Source organism: Peromyscus eremicus, chromosome 9, assembly GCF_949786415.1.
Source record: "Peromyscus eremicus chromosome 9, PerEre_H2_v1, whole genome shotgun sequence".
In the NCBI taxonomy this organism is placed as follows: domain Eukaryota; kingdom Metazoa; phylum Chordata; class Mammalia; order Rodentia; family Cricetidae; genus Peromyscus; species Peromyscus eremicus.
In genome coordinates this window covers 89,182,020-89,201,261 of record NC_081425.1, presented here as the reverse complement: position 1 = coordinate 89,201,261, position 19,242 = coordinate 89,182,020, and the positions used below count along the sequence as shown (strand labels likewise).

Here is a 19,242-nt window from a genome sequence, read left to right as displayed (position 1 = left end):
ATCTTCCTGGCAAGTGCCTTTATCCACTTAGCCATCTCACTAACCTTCTGATATACTTTGACTAAAAATATTTTCACACTAACACACAGGGGCTTGGTGCTCATGTGCTTTTACAATGGGTTTCGACTTTGGGAGATTGTTTAACCTTTAGAACATGGACTAGCTAGCAGAAGAATGTTGCCTCTGATGGGTCTTTTTTTCTTATTTTTTTAAATTTTATTATTTAATTTTAGTTTACATATCAGCCACGAATTCCCCTGTCCTCCCTCCTCCTGCCACCCCCACCCTCCCTCCAGTCCACCCCCATTCCCATCTTCTCCAGGGCAAGGACTCCCGTGGGGATTCTGCTCAGCCTGGTAGATTCAGTTGACGCAGGTCCAGTCCGCTCCTCCCTTCACCCAGGCTGAGCAAAGTGTCCCAGCATAGGACCCAGGTTCCAAACAGCCAGCTCATGCACTAAGGACAGGTTCTGTTCCCACTGCCTGGGGGCCTCCAAAACACTTCAAGCTAATCAACTGTCTCACTTAAACAGAGGGCCTGATCCAGTTTCATGGGAGCTCCTCAGCTATTGGTTCATAGTTCATGTGTTTCCATTCATTTGGCTATTTGTCCCTGTGCTTTTTCCAATCATGGTCTCAACAATTCTCGCTCATACAATCCCTCCTCTCTCTCGCCAATTGGACTCCCAGAGCTCTGCCTGGGGCCTGGCCATGGATTTCTGCATCTGTTTCCATCAGTCATTGGATGAGAACCATGACAGTTAGGGTATTTGGCCATCCGATCACCAGAGTAGGTCAGTTCAGGCTTTCTCTCGACCATTGCCAGTAGTCTATTGTGGAGGTATCTTTGTGGATTTCTGGGGGGTCTCTCTAGCACTTTGCTTCTTCCTATTCCCATGGGGTCTTCATTTATCATGGTATCTCTTTCCTTGTTCTCCCTCTCTGTTCTTGATCCAGCTGGGATCTCCCACTCTCCTAAGATTTCTTTCCCCCAACCCTTGTCCTTCATTACCCCCGCCCTCATCCAGTTTGCTCATGTAGATCTCATCCATTTCTATGTTGTTGCGTGATCCCTGTGTCTTTCTTAGCATCCTCTTTACTAGGTAGCCTTCCTGGAGTTGTGAGTAGCAATCTAGTCATCCTTTGTTTTACATCTTGTTTCCACTATGATTGAGTACATACCATGTTTGTCTTTCTGAGTCTGGGTTACCTCACTCAGGATTATTTTTTCTAGATCCATCCATTTGCCTGCTAACCTCATGATGTCAATGTTTTTCTCTGCTGAGTAGTATTCCATTGTGTATATGTACTACATTTTAAGTATCTATTCTTCAGTTGAAGGACATCCAGGTTGTTTCCAGGTTCTGGCTATTACAAACAATGCGGCTATGAACATAGCTGAGCAAGTGCCCTTGTGGTATGATTGAGCATTCCTTGGTTATATGCCCAAGAGGGGTATAGCTAGGTCTTCAGGGAGATTGATTCCCAATTTTCTAAGAAAGCGCCATATTGATTTCCAAGTGGTTATACAAGCTTGCATTCCCACCAACAGTGGAGGAGAGTTCCCCTAACTCCACATCCTCTCCAGCATAAGGTGTCTTCAGTGTTTTTGATTTTAGCCATTCTGATGGGTATAAGGTGGTATCTCAGAGTCATTTTGATTTGCATTTCCCTGATGATTAGGGAAGTTGAGCAATTCCTTAAATGTCTTTCAGCCATTTGAGCTTCCTCTGTTGAGAATTCTCTGTTTAGTTCTATAGCCCATTTCTTAATTGGACTGTTGGGCATTTTGATGTCTAATTTCTTGAGTTCCTTATATATTCTGGATATCAGTCCTCTGTCAGATGTGGGCTTGGAGAAGACCTTTTTCCATTCTGTAGGCTGTCACTTTGCCATGTTGGCCGTATCATTTGCTCTACAAAAGCTTCTCAGTTTCAAGAGGTCCCATTGATTGATTGTTTCTCTCAGTGTCTGTGCTACTGGTGTTATATTTAGGAAGTGATCTCCTATGCCAATGCGTTCAAGACTACTTCCTACTTTCTCTTCTAGCACGTTCAGAGTAGCTGGATTTATGTTGAGGTCTTTGATCCACTTGGACTTAAGTTTTGTGCACGGTGACAGATATGGATCTATTTGCAGCCTTCTACAAGTTGATATCCAGTTATGCCAGTACCATTTGTTGAAGATGCTTTCTTTTTTCCATTGTACAGTTTTGGCTTCTTTGTCAAAAATTATATGTTCATAGGTGTGCAGATTAATGTCAGGGTCTTCAATTCCATTGGTCCACATGTCAGTTTTTATGCCAGTACCAGGCTGTTTTTATTACTGTAGCTCTATAGTAGAGCTTGAAGTCAGGGATTATGACGCCTCCAGAGGTTGTTGTATTGTACAGGATTCTTTTGGCTATCCTGAGTTTTTTGTTTTTCCATATGAAGTTGAGTATTGTTTTTTCCAGGTCTGTGAAGAATTGCGTTGGTATTTTGATGGGGATTGCATTGAATCTGTAGATTGCTTTTGGTAAGATTGCCATTTTTACTATGTTAATTCTGCCTATGCATGAGCATGGGAAATCTTTCCATTTTCTGACATCTTCAATTTCTTTTTTCAGGGACTTAAAGTTCTTGTCATACAGGTTCTTCACTTGCTTAGTTAGAGTTACCCCAAGGTATTTTATATTATTTGTGGCTATTGTAAAGGGTGATGTATCTTTGATTTCCTTCTCAGCCTGTTTGTCAATTGTATATAGGAGGGCTACTGATTTTTTGAGCTTATCTTTTATCCTGCTATGTTGCTGAAGGTGTATGAGTTCCTTGGTCAAATTTTTGGGTCATTCATGAATACTATCACGTTATCTGAATAGAGCGAAAGCTTGACTTCTTCCTCTCCAATTTGTATCCCCTTGATCTCCTTATGTTTTCTTATTGCTCTGGCTAGAACTTCAAGTACTATATTGAATAAGTATGAGGAGAGTGGACAGCCTTGCCTCGTTCCTGATTTTAGTGGAATTGCTTTGAGTTTCTCTCCATTTACTTTGATGTTGGCTGTTGGCTTGCTGTAAATTGATTTTATTATATTTAGGTATGTTCCTTGTATTCCTGATCTCTCTAGAATCTTTATCATGAAGGGGTGTTGGATATTCTCAAAGGTTTTTTCAGCATTCAATTAGATGATCTAGTGGGTTTTTTCTTTGAGTTTGTTTATATGGTGTATTACATTGACATATTTTTCATATGTTGAACCATTCTTACATCCCTGGGATGAAGCCTACTTGGTCATGGTGGATAATTGTTTTGATGTGTTCTCGGAGTCTGTTTGCCAGTATTTTATTGAGTATTTTTGTATCAATGATCATGAGGGAGATCAGTTGTAGTTCTCTTTCTTTGTTTCGTCTTTGTTTGGCTTAGGAATCAGAGTAATTGTAGCATCATAGAAGGATTTTGGTAATGTTCCTTCTGATTCTGTTGTGTGGAACAATTTAAAGAGTATTGGTATTATCTCTTCTTTGAAGATCTGGTAGAAATCTGTGCTGAAACCATGTGGTCCTGGGCTTTTTTTGGTTGAGAGAATTTTAATGACTGATTCCATTTCCTTAAGAGTTATTGGACTATTTAAATAGTTTATCTGGTCTTGATTTAACATAGGTATTTGTACCTATCCAGAAAATTATTCATTTCTTTTAGATTTTCCAGTTTTGTGGAGTAGAGGTTTTTGAAGTATGACCTGATGATTTTCTGGATTTCCTCAGTGTTAGTTGTTATTTCTCCATTTTCATTTCTGATTTTGTTGATTTGGATGCTCTCTCTCTCTGTTTTTTGGTTAGTTTGGATAAGGGCTTGTCTATCTTGTTGATTTTCTCAAAGAACCACCAACTCTTTGTTTCATTAATTCTTTGTATTGTTCTCTTTGTTTCTATTTTATTGATTTCAGCTCTCACTTTGATTATTTCCTGGCATCTATTCTTCCTTGGTACCATTGCTTCCTCTTGTTCTAGAGCTTTCAGGTGTGCTGTTAAGTCACTAGTGTGAGATTTCTCCAACTTCTTTATGTGGGCATTTAGTGCTATGAATTTCCCTCTTAGCACTGCTTTCATAGTGTCCCATAGGTTTGGGTATGTGGTGTCTTCATTTTCGTTGATCTCTAGGAAGTCTTTAATTTCTTTCTTTATTTCTTCCTTGACCTATTGGTGATTCAGTTGAGTATTATTCAGTTTCCATGAGACTGTAGGTTTTCTGTAGTTGTTGTTGTTGTTGAAATCTAACTTTAAACCATGGTGGTCTGATAGAACACAGGAGGTTATTCCAATTGTTTTGTATCTGTTGAGATTTGTTATGTGGCCAAGTATATGGTCGATTTTAGAGAAGGTTCCATGGGGTGCTGAGAAGAAGGTATATTCTTTTTTGTTAGGATGGAATGTTCTGTAGATATCGATTAAGTCCATTTGAGTCATAACATCAGTTAAGTCCTTCATTTCTCTATTAAGTTTTGATTTGGGAGATCTGTCCAGTAGTAAAAGTGGAGTGTTAAAGTCTCCCACTATTAATGTGTGGGGCTTTATATGTGGCTCAAACTTTAGTAATGTTTCTTTTACATATGTGCGTGCCCTTGTGTTTGGGGCATAAATGTTCAGAATTGAAACTTTATCTTGGTGGGACTTTCCTGTGATGAGTATGTAATGCCCTTCTTGATCTCTTTTGATTGATTTTAGTTTGAAGTCTATTTTGCTGGATATTAGCATGGCTACACCCACTTGTTTCTTAAGTTTGATTGGAAAATTGACTGTTTGATTGGAAAGTGTTTTCCCAGCCTTTTATTCTGAGGTAGTGTCTATCTTTGAAATTGAGGTGTGTTTCTTGTATGCAGCAGAAAGATGGGTCCTGCTTTCATATCCATTCTGTAAGCCTGTGTCTTTTTATAGGTGAATTAAGTCCATTGATATTAAGGGATATTAATGACCAGTGATTGTTAATTCTTGTTATTTTTTGGTGGTAATGTGTGTGTACTTCTCTTCCTTGGGGTTTACTGTTGTGGTGTTACCTATTGTCTGTGTTTTTGAGGGTGTATCTGACTTCCTTAGGTTGGAATTTTCCTTCTAGTGCTTTCTGTAGGGCTGGGTTTGTGGATAAGTATTGTTTAAACTGGCTTTGTCTTAGAATGTCTTGTTCACTTCGTCTATGATGATTGAAAGTTTTGCTGGGTATATTAGTCTGGGCTGGCATCCATGGCCTCTTAGTGTCTGCATTGCATCTGTCCAGGTCCTTCTGGCTTTCAAAGTTTCCATTGAGAAATCTGGTGTTATTCTGATGGGTTTGCCTTTATAAGTCACTTGTCCTTTTTCCTTTGCTGCTCTTCATATTCTTTCTTTATTCTGTACATTTAGTTGTTTAATTATTATGTGGCGAGGGGACTTTTTTGGGGGGTCTAGTCTGTTTGGTGTTCTATAGGCTTCTTGTATCTTCGTAGGCATTTCCTTCTTTAAGTTGGGAAAGTTTTCTTCTATGATCTTATTGAATATATTTTCTGTGCCTTTGAGTTGGTATTCTTCTCCTTCCTCTATCCCAATTATTCTTAGGTTTGGTCTTTTCATGGTGTCCCAAATTTCTTGGAAATTTCGTGTCATGACTTTGTTGGCTTTAGTGTTTTCTTTAACTGATGAATCTATTTCTTCTACCGTATCTTCAACGCCAGAGATCCTCTCTTCCATCTCTTTTATTCTGTTGGTTATACTTGCATCTGAAGTTCCTGTTCATTTACTCAGATTTTCTATTTCCAGCATTCCCTCTGTTTGTGTCTTCTTCATTTTTTCTATTTCCCTTTTCAGGTCTTGGACTGTTTCCTTCATCTGTTTCATTGCTTTTTGATGATTTTCTTTCAGGGATTTATTGTTTTCTTTCATTTTATTTGTCCTTTCCTCTAGTTGTTTACAGCATTCTTCCCATTTTTTGTTTGTCTGTTCCTCAATTTCATTTGTGATTTCTTCTATATAAGCCTCTACTCTAGATGTAACCAACCTTTTTATTAAATAAGAAACACAGAACCAATGCAAAGAAGAAAGCCAAGAGGTTAGAGCTAAGAGCTAAAACCTTACCCTTCCTCCTGTGGTGGTCCTACCTCTCTGAATCAAAGCTACCCCTGTGTTAAAGTCTTTATATAGAGTTCCTGTTCTGCCTTCTCATTGGTTGTAAACCCAACCACATGACCGCCTCATCACGGACTATCTGTATATGCTTCCAGGTTTTCTATGATTGGTATTGAAATTAAAGGCATGTGTATCCAATACTGGCTGTATCCCTGAACACACAGAAACTTACCTAACTCTGCCTACCAAGTGCTGGGATTACAAGTGTACGCCACCACTGCCCTGCTTTCCTATGGCTTGCTAATAGCTCTGATCCCCAGGCAACTTTATTTATTAACATACAAATAACATTTTAATACAAATAAAATATCACCATACTCTACCTTCTTTATGGTGTTATTCATAAGGTTGCTTTCTTCTGCTTCTTCCATTTTGTGATGTTCAGGTCTAGCTGTTGGAGGAGGGCTAGGTTCTGGTGATGCTGTATTGCTCTTCATTTTGTTGTATGTACTTCTGCCTTGACGTCTGCCCATCTCCTTGTGGATTCGTTCTTGGTCTTATCAGCACTCTTGGTCCAGACAGAGCTGACAGATTCAGGAAGCCTCTCTCTCTTGTCCAGATGGGAGCTCCAGGGCAAGGATAGGAGCTTTTGTCCAGATGGGAGGTCTGGGGCAGTACGGGAGCTGGGGGCTGGTCTCTAAGTCTCAGGAAGTGGCTGGGATCTCGGGCAGATGGGTGTGGGGCCAGGGTGTGGAGATTGCAGGGTCTGCCAGGGGTTTTGGAGAAGGAGAACCTTCCCAGTGGGTGTGTAGGGGATCCTGCCTGATGGCCAGAACCTGGAGCCAAGTTGGGCAGATCTTCCCTGGAATGGTTGGTGCCCAGGGATGGGATCTAGGCACAGACCTCTTAGGGTCTGACCCCAGGTACTCACCTCTTGTCAAGATGGGAGGTCCATTTAAAAAACTGTATCAGCCATTTGGTTTACATATTTTTGGAACTATCTGTTTAGTTCCATTGCTGTGGATATCGCTCTGTATGCTATGAATGTGTTGCTCTGATTGGTTAATAAGTAAAGTGCTGATCGGCCAGGCAAGAAGTATATGTGGGACAAGCAGAGAAGAGAATTGTGGGAAGTGTCAGGAGTCACCAGCCAGACACAGAGAAAGCAAGATGTAAAGATACTGATAAGCCACAAGCCACGTGGCAAGGTATAGATTTATAGAAATGGGTTAATTTTAGTGTAAGATCTAGCGAGCAAGAAGCCTGAGCCACTAGGCCAAATAGTCTGAGTGGCTGCGGGAGCCTGGTGGACACAGGAAAACTTCTGGCTACATTTCATGCCCCATTTTTTAAGTTGGGTTGCCTGGTTTTGTTCTTGTCATTGTTTATTTACTATTTATTTATTTATTTGTTTGTTTGTTTATTTATTTATTTATTTATTTATTTATTTATAGACGCAATTTCTCTGTGTAACAGCCCTGGCTATCCTGGAACTTGTTTTGTACACCAGGCTGACCTTGAACTCACAGAGATCTACCTGCCTCTGCCTCCCATGTGCTAGGATTAATGTCATGGGCCACCACCCCCTCGCATAAAACTTTTTTAAAGGACTAGAGATATAGCTCAGAATGTTTTTCCTTTTTTTAAACTTACTGTTTTTATTATTAAATTTCTATTTGATTGGTGGTGGCACACGCCTTTAATTCCAGCATTCAGGAGGCAGAGCCAGGCAGATCTCTGTGAGTCTGAGGCCAGCTTGGTCTACAGAGCAAGATCCAGAACAGGCACCAAAACTACACAGAGAAACCCTGTCTCAAAAAAACACACACACAAAAAAACAAATTTTTTATTGATTTTACATACCAACCACAGATTCTCTTCTCTTCTCTCCTCCCCTCTCCCCAGCCTCCTCACCAACACACCACCCCATTCTCTCTTCCAAAAAGGTAAGGCCTCACATGGGAAGTCAGCAAAGCCTGGTACATTCATTTAAGTCAGGTCCAAGCACCTCCCCCTGCATCAAGGCTGTTCAAGGTGTCTCACCATAGGTAATGGGCTCCAAAAAGCCAGCTCATGCACCAAGGATGGATCATGATCCTATTGCCAGGGGGCCTCTTAAGAAGACCAAGCTACACAACTGTCTTGCTTATGTAGAGGGCCTAGTCTAGTCCCATGGAGGCTTCATAGCTTTTGGTCTAAAGTTCATGAGTTCCCACTAGCTTGGTTTGGTTGTCTCTGTAGTTTTCCCCATCATGATCTTGATGCCCCTTGCTCAGGGAATCCCTTCCCTCTCTTCAACTGGACTCCTGGAGCTCAACCTGGTGCTGGACTGTGGTCTCTGCATCTGTTTCCATCAGTTACTGGATGAAGGCTCTATGATGACAGGGTGTTTGCCAATCTGATTACTGATTTAAGCCAGTTCAGGCACCCTCTCCACTATTGGTAGTAGTCTAAGCTGGGGTCATCCTTGTGGATTCCTGGGAACTTCCCTAGCACCCGATTTCTCACTATGCCCACGATATCTCCCTCTATCAAGGTATCTCTTTCATTGCTCTCCCACTCCATCCCTGTTCCAGCTTGACCATCCTGTTTCCCTATGTTCTCATCTCCCATCCCCTATCCTTTATCATTCCCCCAACCCCAGTTTACTCATCAAGATATCCTCTGTTTCCCCTTCCCAAGGTGATCCATGCATTCCTCTGAGGGTCTCCCTGTTTCCTACCTTCTCTGGAGCTGTGGGTTGTAGTCTGGTTATCATTTACATCTAGTATCCACTTATAAGTGAGTACATACCATGTTTGTCTTTCTGAGTCTAGGTTATCTCACTCAGGATGGTATTTTCTAGTTTTATCCACAGCCATGTGGCAAAACACAGATGAATAGAAATAGGTTCATTTAAGTTGAAAGAGCTAACTAGCAAGAAGCCTGAGCCATAGAGCAAACAGTTTGAATTAATATTAAGCCTTGAACAGGTTATTTGTGAATAAGTGGGCAGGAGAGAATAGTCCCTATACAGCAGAACTATAGTTCTGGTTTTCTTAATTTCTTTTTTATTTTAAACGTTTTATTGATTCTCTGCAGCTAGAGTTTTCCTGCCTGGCCCACCGTCAGGGGAAATCTCTCTCAAATCCCAGTCCCACAGCTGCTCAGACCCAACCAAGTAAACACAGAGACTTGTATTGCTTACAAACTGTATGGCCGTACCAGGCTTCTTGCTAACTGTTCTTACAGCTTAAATTAATCCATTTCTATAATTCTATACCTTGCCATGTAGTTCATGGCTTACCGGCATCTTCACATGCTGTTTGTCATGGTGACGGCTAGCAGTGACTCCTTCTGCCTTCCTGTTCTTTCTTTTCTCCTCTCTGTTAGTCCTGCCTATACTTCCTGCCTAGCCACTGGCCAATCAGATTTTATTTATTGACCAATCAGAGCAACACATTTGCCATACAGAACATCCCACAGCAATTCTCTGTTGGCTTTACATCATGCTTCCCAATCCCACTTTCCCCCCAACTCATTCCCTCACACCTGAGCTCTGCCCTTGAAACCTCCCGCACAAGACAAAACAAACAGAACAACACAAGGTGGAAGAAGGAGGTGGACTCAGTTCTTTTGCTCTCACAACCTCAGGGACAGCTCACTGGACCACCACTAACAAGGTACTCTCTAATGTGTTGCTCGGTCCCGGTACAGGACCCACTCACCCGACTGCTGCAGTTGGTGAGGGGCAGGTCCAGATCCACCAGTGCTGCAGCCTGTGAAGGGTGAGGTTAATTCTGTGTTAACCTACCCTGTCTTTGGAGGTAACAGAAGCCACTGACATCAACATAGATCAAGGCTGTTTCAGGGCAACGGATACAGACAGGTCCTTTAAAAGCAAACTAGACCTGGAGGACACCAGGGCCCCTAGTGGTAGCATTGGCCACTCAGATCTGTATGGCCCCAGCAGAAGCACAGCCCTTGGACACTAATATGGACCTAGATGGAAGCCTGTACCTCTACCTCCCTCTGTGTGCTCTTTGTTGGCAACACAGGCCATGGACATGAATACAGATACTGGCTGTCTTTGCAATATCGACCCAGACACAGTCCTAGACTGCAGCCCAGACCTGGATGTGACCATGGGCCTGGTTGGCAATGTAGATCACTCAGATTGGATTGGACCCAGCAGCACCATGTGCACAGGTAGTGGCCCAGATTCCAGGCATCTGCACTGTCTTTGATGGCCACAGGAGCCTGAGACATCAAACAGACCCTGGCTGCTCCAGGGCCATGGACCCAGACATACCCCTCAGCAACAGCCCTGGCCCAGATGTCATTATGGTCCTAGGTGGCAGCACAGGCTTCTAAGGCACACGTGCTCTTTTAGGGGGCATATTCTTTTGAGAACAACATGGTCATAGGTGGAGGCCCAGACTTCAGGTGTGTGCAAGGCCCTCACTGGTAAAAGGAGATATGGATACAGACCTCCACAGCTTCCTCAGGGCCATGGACAGGACATGACCCTTGGCAGCAGCCCAGGAAAGGACATTATCATAGCCCCAGGTGGCAAGCATGCCATGGATTTATTTAATGCTCCCTTAATCAATGTTTTCATTTCCTGAGAGGCTTTAGAGCAATACTGTTATGTTTCTCATTAATTGGGTGCTCATGATAATTTCAGAAAATGTGTATACAGAATAGTATCTTTTAGGGAGAGCTAAATATATGGAAACAAAGATACAGTATCAATAGTTTTCCCAAAATACAATGGATATCCACATCCTAAGCCCTGTGTAGACCTGGCTGACTGGGAACTCAATATATAGCAAAAGCAAGGCCCATAAGAGTGTTCTGATGTTACAGGAGTTTCTGGGGCTACTGGATTGAGACAACACACCTGACCAAAGAAATTGATTCTAAGACGGAAGAGTTCAAAATCACTTTATTATTAATAAAAATACAGTTATTTTACTAAATAGGGGCTTAAATAGGTCAGTCAACATAAACAGTGAATATCCTTATCAAAATACCCAAAAAACAACAAGAACAAATGAAAGAACAAATAAATAGCAAAAGCTCAATCTATAACAAAGAAAACCCAAAAAACCTAAGCAAACAAAACCCAACCAAAAACCAAACAAAAACAATTAAGGTCAGCAGCATTCTCTTGCTACACATTTAAAGCACAGACCTACAGCCTCTGGCTGGCCTTGGAAACATGGTAGGAAGGCAGTCAACGATTGTGAAAAGCCTTTTCAAAGCTAGTATAGCCATGCCTCCTTCAGGCTTTGTAGGCCAAGTCCTCACAGAGACTAACAATGAGACATTTCCTAGAGCAAACATTGTGTCCCTTGGGAAGCTTTTGATAAATTATCACCCACTACTGATCCTGTAATGTCTTGGTCATCATTTGATTCTTTCAGACAATTCTATGCTTACTGGAGACCCAACAAATCCATGGGCAGCCTCTGAGTGCCCATGAACATCAAAGATGACTCAGGTGTCTTCTGTAAATCCTTTCTCAGGACCAGTCACTTCAGGCCAGGCTGTGAAACTGAAGAACACCCACTCATTTTACATATGGAGGGAAAAATGACTAATACGAGGAATGATGGACTCTGGAGATCTCTTTGGTGCATTATCTTCAGCAACACTGGTGCATGACATTGTGTCAACTTCAACACTCAACTGGAGAATGAAATATGATGCCTTTGGGTGTGGTCTGTCAGGAACAGGTTGACATCAACACAATCATCCATGACACATTTCACACCACATAGGGAGGCCTGAGAACTCAGTCAGCTTGCCAAAGCCATCAACATTAAACCGACAGAAACAGTCTTGCTCACCAACATCTCTACCCTCCATGTTGTAGTACCCCTCACAGTGGCCACTTGCTATTGAATGTCAGGGTTCTCAGTAAATCTTGGCTCAGATTTTCAGTGTCTCAAGCTCATTTTTAGTTTCTTTCTTTTCTTTGAGAAGACTAAGTCAGCAGACCAATAGATCTGATTGGGGCTGGATCACCTGGAAGACAGCTGGTATTTTCCTCACTGGTGAGTTCACAGCTCTAAAGGAGTGTCTTCTGAGGAGGAGGCCTTGATCTCAGAGTATAGAATGTCATAGTTTAAAGGCATCTGTGGTTTCTTTGGCCTCCTCAGTTCTCCCAAGATCTGCTACATGAGAAGGAAAGGCAATCAGAACCAGAAGCAGCCTGGCTGGGCCACAGGCCAGAACAAAATCAAGGCCTATTCACACTGGAAGCCAAGGTCAAGAGCCCCCGGTCTCCCACCAACACCATGTTTGCTGGGGATGGGATGCAATGGTGGCTTACTTGCCTGTGAGACTTAGTGCTCCTGCTGCAGCAGCTCTGTCTGCAGGAGGCTCTCATCCTGGGCTGTGGCCTGTTCCAACTCAGACTGGAGATTTTCTGACCTAGAGCAGGAAGGCAGTTAGGGACCAGGCCTGGTGGGGACCTATCATGTCAGTTATTGAGCCTGAACCAGCTCTAGTCAGCTGGACAATCCAGCACGACCTTTCAGCTGAGGGCATTCCCTGCATTCCCCAAGGGAGAAGGGTCAGAGTATACCTGGGCCTTGATTTTTTTCTCAGCTTTTAAAATCTGCTAGAAGATGAGCTGAAAAATACAGTGTGCTGGGCAAGAAAATACAGCACATTTCTCCAGTTGTCTAGATATATTACTTTGAGAGAAAAATAACAATGTAGTAATGACTAAGTAACACTTCAGGGCAGATATACATGGCCCTGATTAGATACAGATGAATGTAAGCAACCTTGGACATTGAATGTAGACCCTCTAGGAGAGCCTACAAAAGAAAAGCAGTGAAGGATCTGATTATTGGTAAAGAACAGAATCCTGCCTCAGTTCAACTCCTCAACTCCTCAATCTTCTTATAGCAGAAAAACCTTTTCACAGGAAACAGATTCACACTGCAGAGAACCTGTAATCAGCAGGAGTGTGCTGCATCCAGATCTGCGCAAAGGTAGGAACTTCTCTCTAAAGGTGATATTCTGGAAGGAAAATAAAGTGGCAGGAGCACACACTGTCCTCCACAACTAAGCCTCCTCCTGCTAGGTTAAGGACTGCCATAGGGAGATTTGTGGGGAGACACAGAGGACACTGAGAAGATTCCAGAGAGCCCAGGGCATAAGGAACACACAACACCAGAAACACTAAAGATCAATCATAGTGTTTCATGGAGAAGTTCTTGTTGACCGGGCCAGTACAATATCCTGAGATGTTCTTTCCCTTGCTGTGGCTGGGAGCTATTCAGATGGTGGGAATCCCAAAAGGACAGAGATCCAGGGACAAGTGATGTACATGGTTCTAACCACTCCTCCCAGCCTGGGCTCCCACCTCATCTCAGAGACACTGAAGTGATGTTGCAGCTTTTCTGCCAAGTCCTCTTGTTGGGTGACCAGCTCCATCTGCTTCAGCAGGTCCTTCAGTCTTTCATCCAGGCTCTCTTGCTCCTGTTCATTAGAAGACTGTGTTCTCAGTGGAGGCTTGCTCACTCACATGCACACACATAATTTCATGAACACACACGAGTACATGTGTGCACACATACAAGCACACTGTAATGCTAGCTTCACAGTTAATACTAACATAAGGAGCAACCACCAGGGATACTAACGAAAAGAAGGTAAACCTGTTGGATGAGAGAAGAACACAGAGGGCATGAGAGATAGGCAGTTCAGTCATTGAAGTGTCTATCCTGTGACCTTGTGCACAGACAGGTGGCCCTCTGGGGTCCTCGCTCCTTAACTAACTCTGCTTAAGAAGTTCCCCAGGCTGTGCAGTACAGGAATGTTCCCCAGCAAAGGACTACTGGATGGTCGTAGACTACCCCACTGGTCTTGTTCACTGTTTTCCAGTTGCCCCCAAAGCAAGCAACTTCCTTCAAAAGGGGCTCCCTTTACCACAGGTTGCCTTACTTTGGACCAAATGCAAAGAGTTTAGGAAACTAGAAATTCTTCATAACCAGGACCCAAAAGAAACAGTTCCTTCCTGTGAGGTGATTGTGACCGGGATTAGTTTGAGTAACAAAAAGCTGAATAAGTCAGTGCCAAATGATTTTATGTATTATTTCATACTGAACAATATTCCATGGAAGAGCTTGACCACATTGTGCTTTCTCAATCTTTGAATGATCAAAGTATGAATGAAGCATCACGAGGCTACTCTCAGGAATGTTGATAAACCCCTGATGTCCCGTAGCTTCTCTGTGGACACTTACTTCATGTTCTGGAATCACTGTGTCACCTGGGGATTGCAGTTTAACTTTCTGAAGACTTGTGTGTAGCTTCTCACTGTGCTACACCATTTTACACTACCAGCAGTGTCTGAGGGTCCTCATTTCTCCAAACCCTCCATGAGGCTGATTTTAACTCAGAGTAAACAACTTTGAAGAAAAGCAGTTACTGAGTGCTACAGACACAGCACATGGTGAGTGCTTTAGACCCTCAGGAGCCTAAGTGGGGTGCACTGAGACAGCCCCCTTCTCACACCACAGCATACCTAAGGGACTTCAGCTGGACTAAGATGCAGCTGGAAGCATACTGCAAGTCAGAATCTCTCAAGGACTAACATGCATTCCAAGCTCCAAGGCCAAGGTTATATGAGCCAAGATTAGACAAAGGGGGAAAGCAAGTGGTAGCAGGCAATGTGGATGAGGACAAAACAGGACATAGAGAAGACACAGCAAGTCACCTGACCATTGAGTGTGCAGTCACCATTCACCCAGAGCAGAGAAGAGAAACAAACCCTCAGCCAGGCTATCCTACCTCTCAGACACCTTGATATGCTACAGTGACCTGCTCCTAAACTTCATGTACCACATTCCTTTTTTTTTGCTCCAAGCATTTCTGGGCAGATAAATATTTTTGCCTCTACAAATACCTGAAAACCATTGAGGTACAGTAGTTTTTGTCCCTTTGTTCAAGTGAGCTAGGAGGACATGCGGAAAGATGGGCAGCAGCATACAATATTTGATGGATGCCAAGTGAGGGGGCACAGTACTTTTTCAACAAAGTTGGTTCCATCATCATTAAAGATGAGTAAATGAACATACAAATATGCAGAAACACACATACACAAACACACACACACACACACACACACACACACACGAGGTTAAACTCCACACATAGAAACAGGCTTGCACCTATAAGCACATGTACTCACAAACACACACAAATACCCCTATACATACAGGAAACATGGACACACACACACACACACACACACACACACACACACAACAGTCACCCACACATGGTCACATACACACACACAAACACTACTGGGTAAGCAATAGACAGTATTCACATACAAACACACACATAGAAGTTCACACACACATAACACAAAGATGCACAGAAAAGCACAACACACCACATACCACACCCCAACACACACAAACACACACACACTCACACACACACACACACACACACACACACACACACAAATACTTGCTGAACCTAGAATGGTCAGTGAGAGGACTACTGCCTAGCAGCCCCTTTTCTGATGCATGTGGAGGTCGCGGGTCCTCTATGCTGTCTACAAGGCTCTTAGACTCAGCAAGGCTCTGCTACTCCGGCCTGCACTTACTTTTCCTTGAATGAACTTTATCCATCACAAAACCCCCTGACCCCACAGGTTCCAAGTTCACCCATCACAGTCTCTTCACTAAACTCATCCTGGCTCCTCCACAGATGACCTTGATAGTCCAAGAGAAAGAAAGTGACCCATGGTCAACACCAGGAAGTTTTCAACAGATGACAGTGAATATGACATGAATTCAGCCCAATGTCAGTCAGGAGGCCAGTGACATCACCTGCAGTGCTTTTCAGGAATGCAGCACTCTGCACAACTATGAGAGGGAATCTGTTCTGAGACACAGCCATGCACAGGATATAGTCAGCAACACAATGTCAGCAAGGAGATGCACTGTGGGATTCTCTGTTGAGAAGTAAGAGACAAAATAGACATTTCCTGTGCAGTGAAAGGAAAGAAGCCTACTGTTTATTTTTTAAATAGATTTATTGTTTGAAATTTGTTATTTATGAGAAAACACATTAGTATCAAAACAATAAAAGTAAATAAGCAGAAGAGAAAGCAAATATGTCCTTCCTCTTTCTGAGCAATTGAAACTTCTAAAATTGGATGAGAAAAAAACAAGACAGAAGTTCTACTTTGGAGGTCTGGAGATCCAAAGAGTGCTGGCCAGCCACATTAGACCAAAGAGAAAACTTCAGGTTCAGTGAAAGACCTGGGACCAAGGGAAAAAGAGAAGGAGCAACAGATGACAACACGGAAATTCATTATGTAGTCTCTGAACACACCCACTAATGTACACATTTACACACGATTGCATAGGTCACACTAAGAGCACAGAAATCAGAAGTGAACAGAAAAAAGTGAAGAGTGCATCATGCTGAATAAACAGTTGGATTTAAAATATGCACATCAGGTGTTTCAACTGAGACCCAAAACACTGCTATACATCCCTTGGGGCCTAGAAAATTCCTAGCAGAGCACACAGCTTAGTCAGACTATGTTGAGGGGATTGGAGAAAATATTTTCTTGCAGCTTCAAATCTGTCACTCTAATCCTCAGCCTGTCAAAGTCCTCCCACATCTATGGTCATCCAGTCATCTCCAGACTAGAAGCTCCAGGATGGGAGAATAGTCAAGTATCATGCCCAGAAAAAGGACTGAGAAGGGGCTACTCAGACATCTGTCACATGAACCAAGAGATTGGCAAAAGGAAGAGAACACATTGGGATGCAGGATGAACGGAGAAGACCCCATGCCTCCCAAATCATTGACAATGAGAACCACTCACTTGGCACTGACACTGGGCTCTAGTCCTTGAAGGCTGCTTCCTCCCTGTGATCTCACATGACCCTTGCAAAGCAAATGAGCCACAGGACACTGACATCATCAATGAAAGCTTTGTGCTGTTCTCTAAGTAGCTCCCTGCATAGCAGGCCTCTGATCATAATGACATGTAGGTGTGTGATATGTGACTGACACAGCTCTCTCAATGTACTGCAGCTTCTGGCAGAGCAGGAGGGTTTGCTTGACAATTATCCAGATTCTTGCAAGAGGCTAACTCTCCAGAAAGACCTGGGAATGATCACAGAAATCAACAGTTGGATGGTGTGTAGGTGGGAGTCTGGATGGATGAGTGGATGGTTATTTGTGTGTCTCTATGTTTATGGTTGGAAGGTGGGCACCTACCCCTGCTGCCTCGGCCTACCTGATGCTGCTCAGCAGAAGGGTCACAGATCATCTCATGGGCCTCCTTCAAGAGCCTCTTCAGCTCCTCACAGGACTCATGCAGTTCAATCTGCTCCTTCCACAGCTGTCTGTTCTTCAGTCTCAGCACATGTACACTCTCCTTCCGCTGAGTCCAATCTCGGAGGACCTGGCTGTGGAGGTAACTGAACAAGCACCAAAACATGGTGAGCCCCAGCCAGCCTCCTTTGCCCAAGTACCACCAGTGCTGAAAAGTCCCAGACTCCCAGACAGCCCAAGAATGGAGCTCTCAGTAGCCAAGCCAGCATCACTTAGATGCAGGCCAAATCCAGAAAATAACCAAATTCCAAAAAGATTCAACGTACTTCTGAAAACCCTGATGCCAAAAGGGATCCAGTGCCTCTGAGAACAGGGTGCAGCCCACTCCTGTGTTTAACTGTCCATGATACTGGGAAAGCATCAGCAGGTAGAGGGCAAACACTCTCGGAAAGAGGGAAGAAGAAGTCCCAACCAGAATCAATTCTGTCTATGGCTACCATGGAAGGCAGCTCTGTGAAGCCCTGGTTAGAGCCCCAGAGGTACTAGGATACCTGACACTCCCTTCATGGTACACAACATTTTTCTATCAAGGGTCTTCTGAGGATGGCAGCACAATGCTTGGAGGGACTCAGTGTCTTTTCACACTTAGCAAAACTGAGTCCAAGAGGCACAAAGCCAAGGACCACATGTCAGACTGCTTGTTAAGAGGCAGACAGGCAAGAATCAAAGCCCTCACTTTGGGTGAAAGAGAAAGATGGTAGAATCAGTCCCTCCCAAAATAAATCAGGCACATACCTGTAGGATACATTCTCCTCAATCAGCTGTTTGACCTTGTTCACATCATCACTGATTTCCATGGGCAATTTCTGCAAGTTCGACATCACCTGCTTATGCTCCTTTTTTAGCATCCCAAAAGAATTCAGCCTGTGGTAGGGCATGGCCCCAGGAGAAAAGGACCCCATGAACACAGGCCACAAGGATCATATGGAATCCGGCTATGTTCTGGACTCCTCAGCCCCATGGATGCCACTGCCTGACATTTACACACTGGGACCTCCTGGTGCTAAATAAACTTTCTATCATGTCCTCAGGCCAGAAAAAAAGGTTGTCCAAGGGAGTTATTCAGGACTGCACGAGCACCCTCAGTAAAATTGGAACTATAGATTACCTCTCCAAGAAGATCCCGGGAGTCTGTGCCACATATCTGGTGCCACCAGAAACCTATGGTGACATTTTTCCTGTCTTTACAACAGGGATTATCATGCCTGGCTGCTTATTGCTGCACAGAGGACCAGAGAATACATTGAGTATTTCCAGGGAGGAGTCCCAATTTCAGGAAGGCTTTATAAACTCCACAGGGGATTCCAATGTTCCACCAAAGTGAGAACAGTGGCCAAGACCTGAGCTTCTCAAAGTGGAGCTCTCTAGTGTCATCAATGGCATCCCCTGGAAAATATGAAAATGTCAAATCCTCAGGCCCTGCCACAGACCCTAGATACCCGGAGTGCACACACACAACCTCATGCCCTCTAACACACACAAACACACACACACACACACACACACACACACACACACACACACACACACATACACATGCACACACTCACACCACATATACTCAGAATGCACATGAAGTACAGAGAGTTTGCACTGTCTCAGAATATAAGGAGGATCCAAGAAAACTATCAGGCTATTACTTCCTACACACACACACACACACACACACACACACACACACACACACACACCACACATACAGTCAGGTTGCCCATGAAATGCAGGTAGGTGGAATTGCCTCAGAGTATGAGGAGGAGGACAAGGGAGAAGCAGTGATAAGCATCAGGCCTTCCA

The 19,242-nt window shown here is 43.4% G+C and overlaps 2 protein-coding genes across 7 annotated transcripts in view; one reads left to right on the top strand and one right to left on the bottom strand.

The window, feature by feature from the left end:
* Positions 1–11,059: 11,059 nt before the first annotated feature.
* Positions 11,060–19,242, bottom strand: part of LOC131919653 (disks large homolog 5-like) — a 146,823-nt gene continuing 138,640 nt past the window's right edge. For 2 of the 4 annotated variants that reach the window (XM_059274034.1, XM_059274038.1), the window contains 4 exons: positions 17,351–17,534; positions 13,439–13,554; positions 12,399–12,495; positions 11,060–12,236 (listed from right to left, as the gene is read on the bottom strand). In XM_059274034.1, the coding sequence (XP_059130017.1) occupies positions 12,408–12,495; positions 13,439–13,554; positions 17,351–17,534 (388 nt within the window). In that variant the 3' untranslated portion in view covers positions 11,060–12,236; positions 12,399–12,407. The remainder of the gene's footprint in view (positions 12,237–12,398; positions 12,496–13,438; positions 13,555–17,350; positions 17,535–19,242) is intronic. The other 2 variants (XM_059274035.1, XM_059274039.1) reach the window with 2 other exon arrangements.
* LOC131919658 (disks large homolog 5-like) overlaps positions 12,056–19,242 on the top strand; it is a 76,541-nt gene continuing 69,354 nt past the window's right edge. The window contains exon 1 of one of the 3 annotated variants that reach the window (XM_059274061.1): positions 12,056–12,116. The gene's annotated coding sequence lies outside the window, so the exon portion shown is untranslated. Of the gene's footprint in view, positions 12,117–17,073; positions 17,251–19,242 lie in introns of those variants that run through there. The other 2 variants (XM_059274062.1, XM_059274060.1) reach the window with 2 other exon arrangements.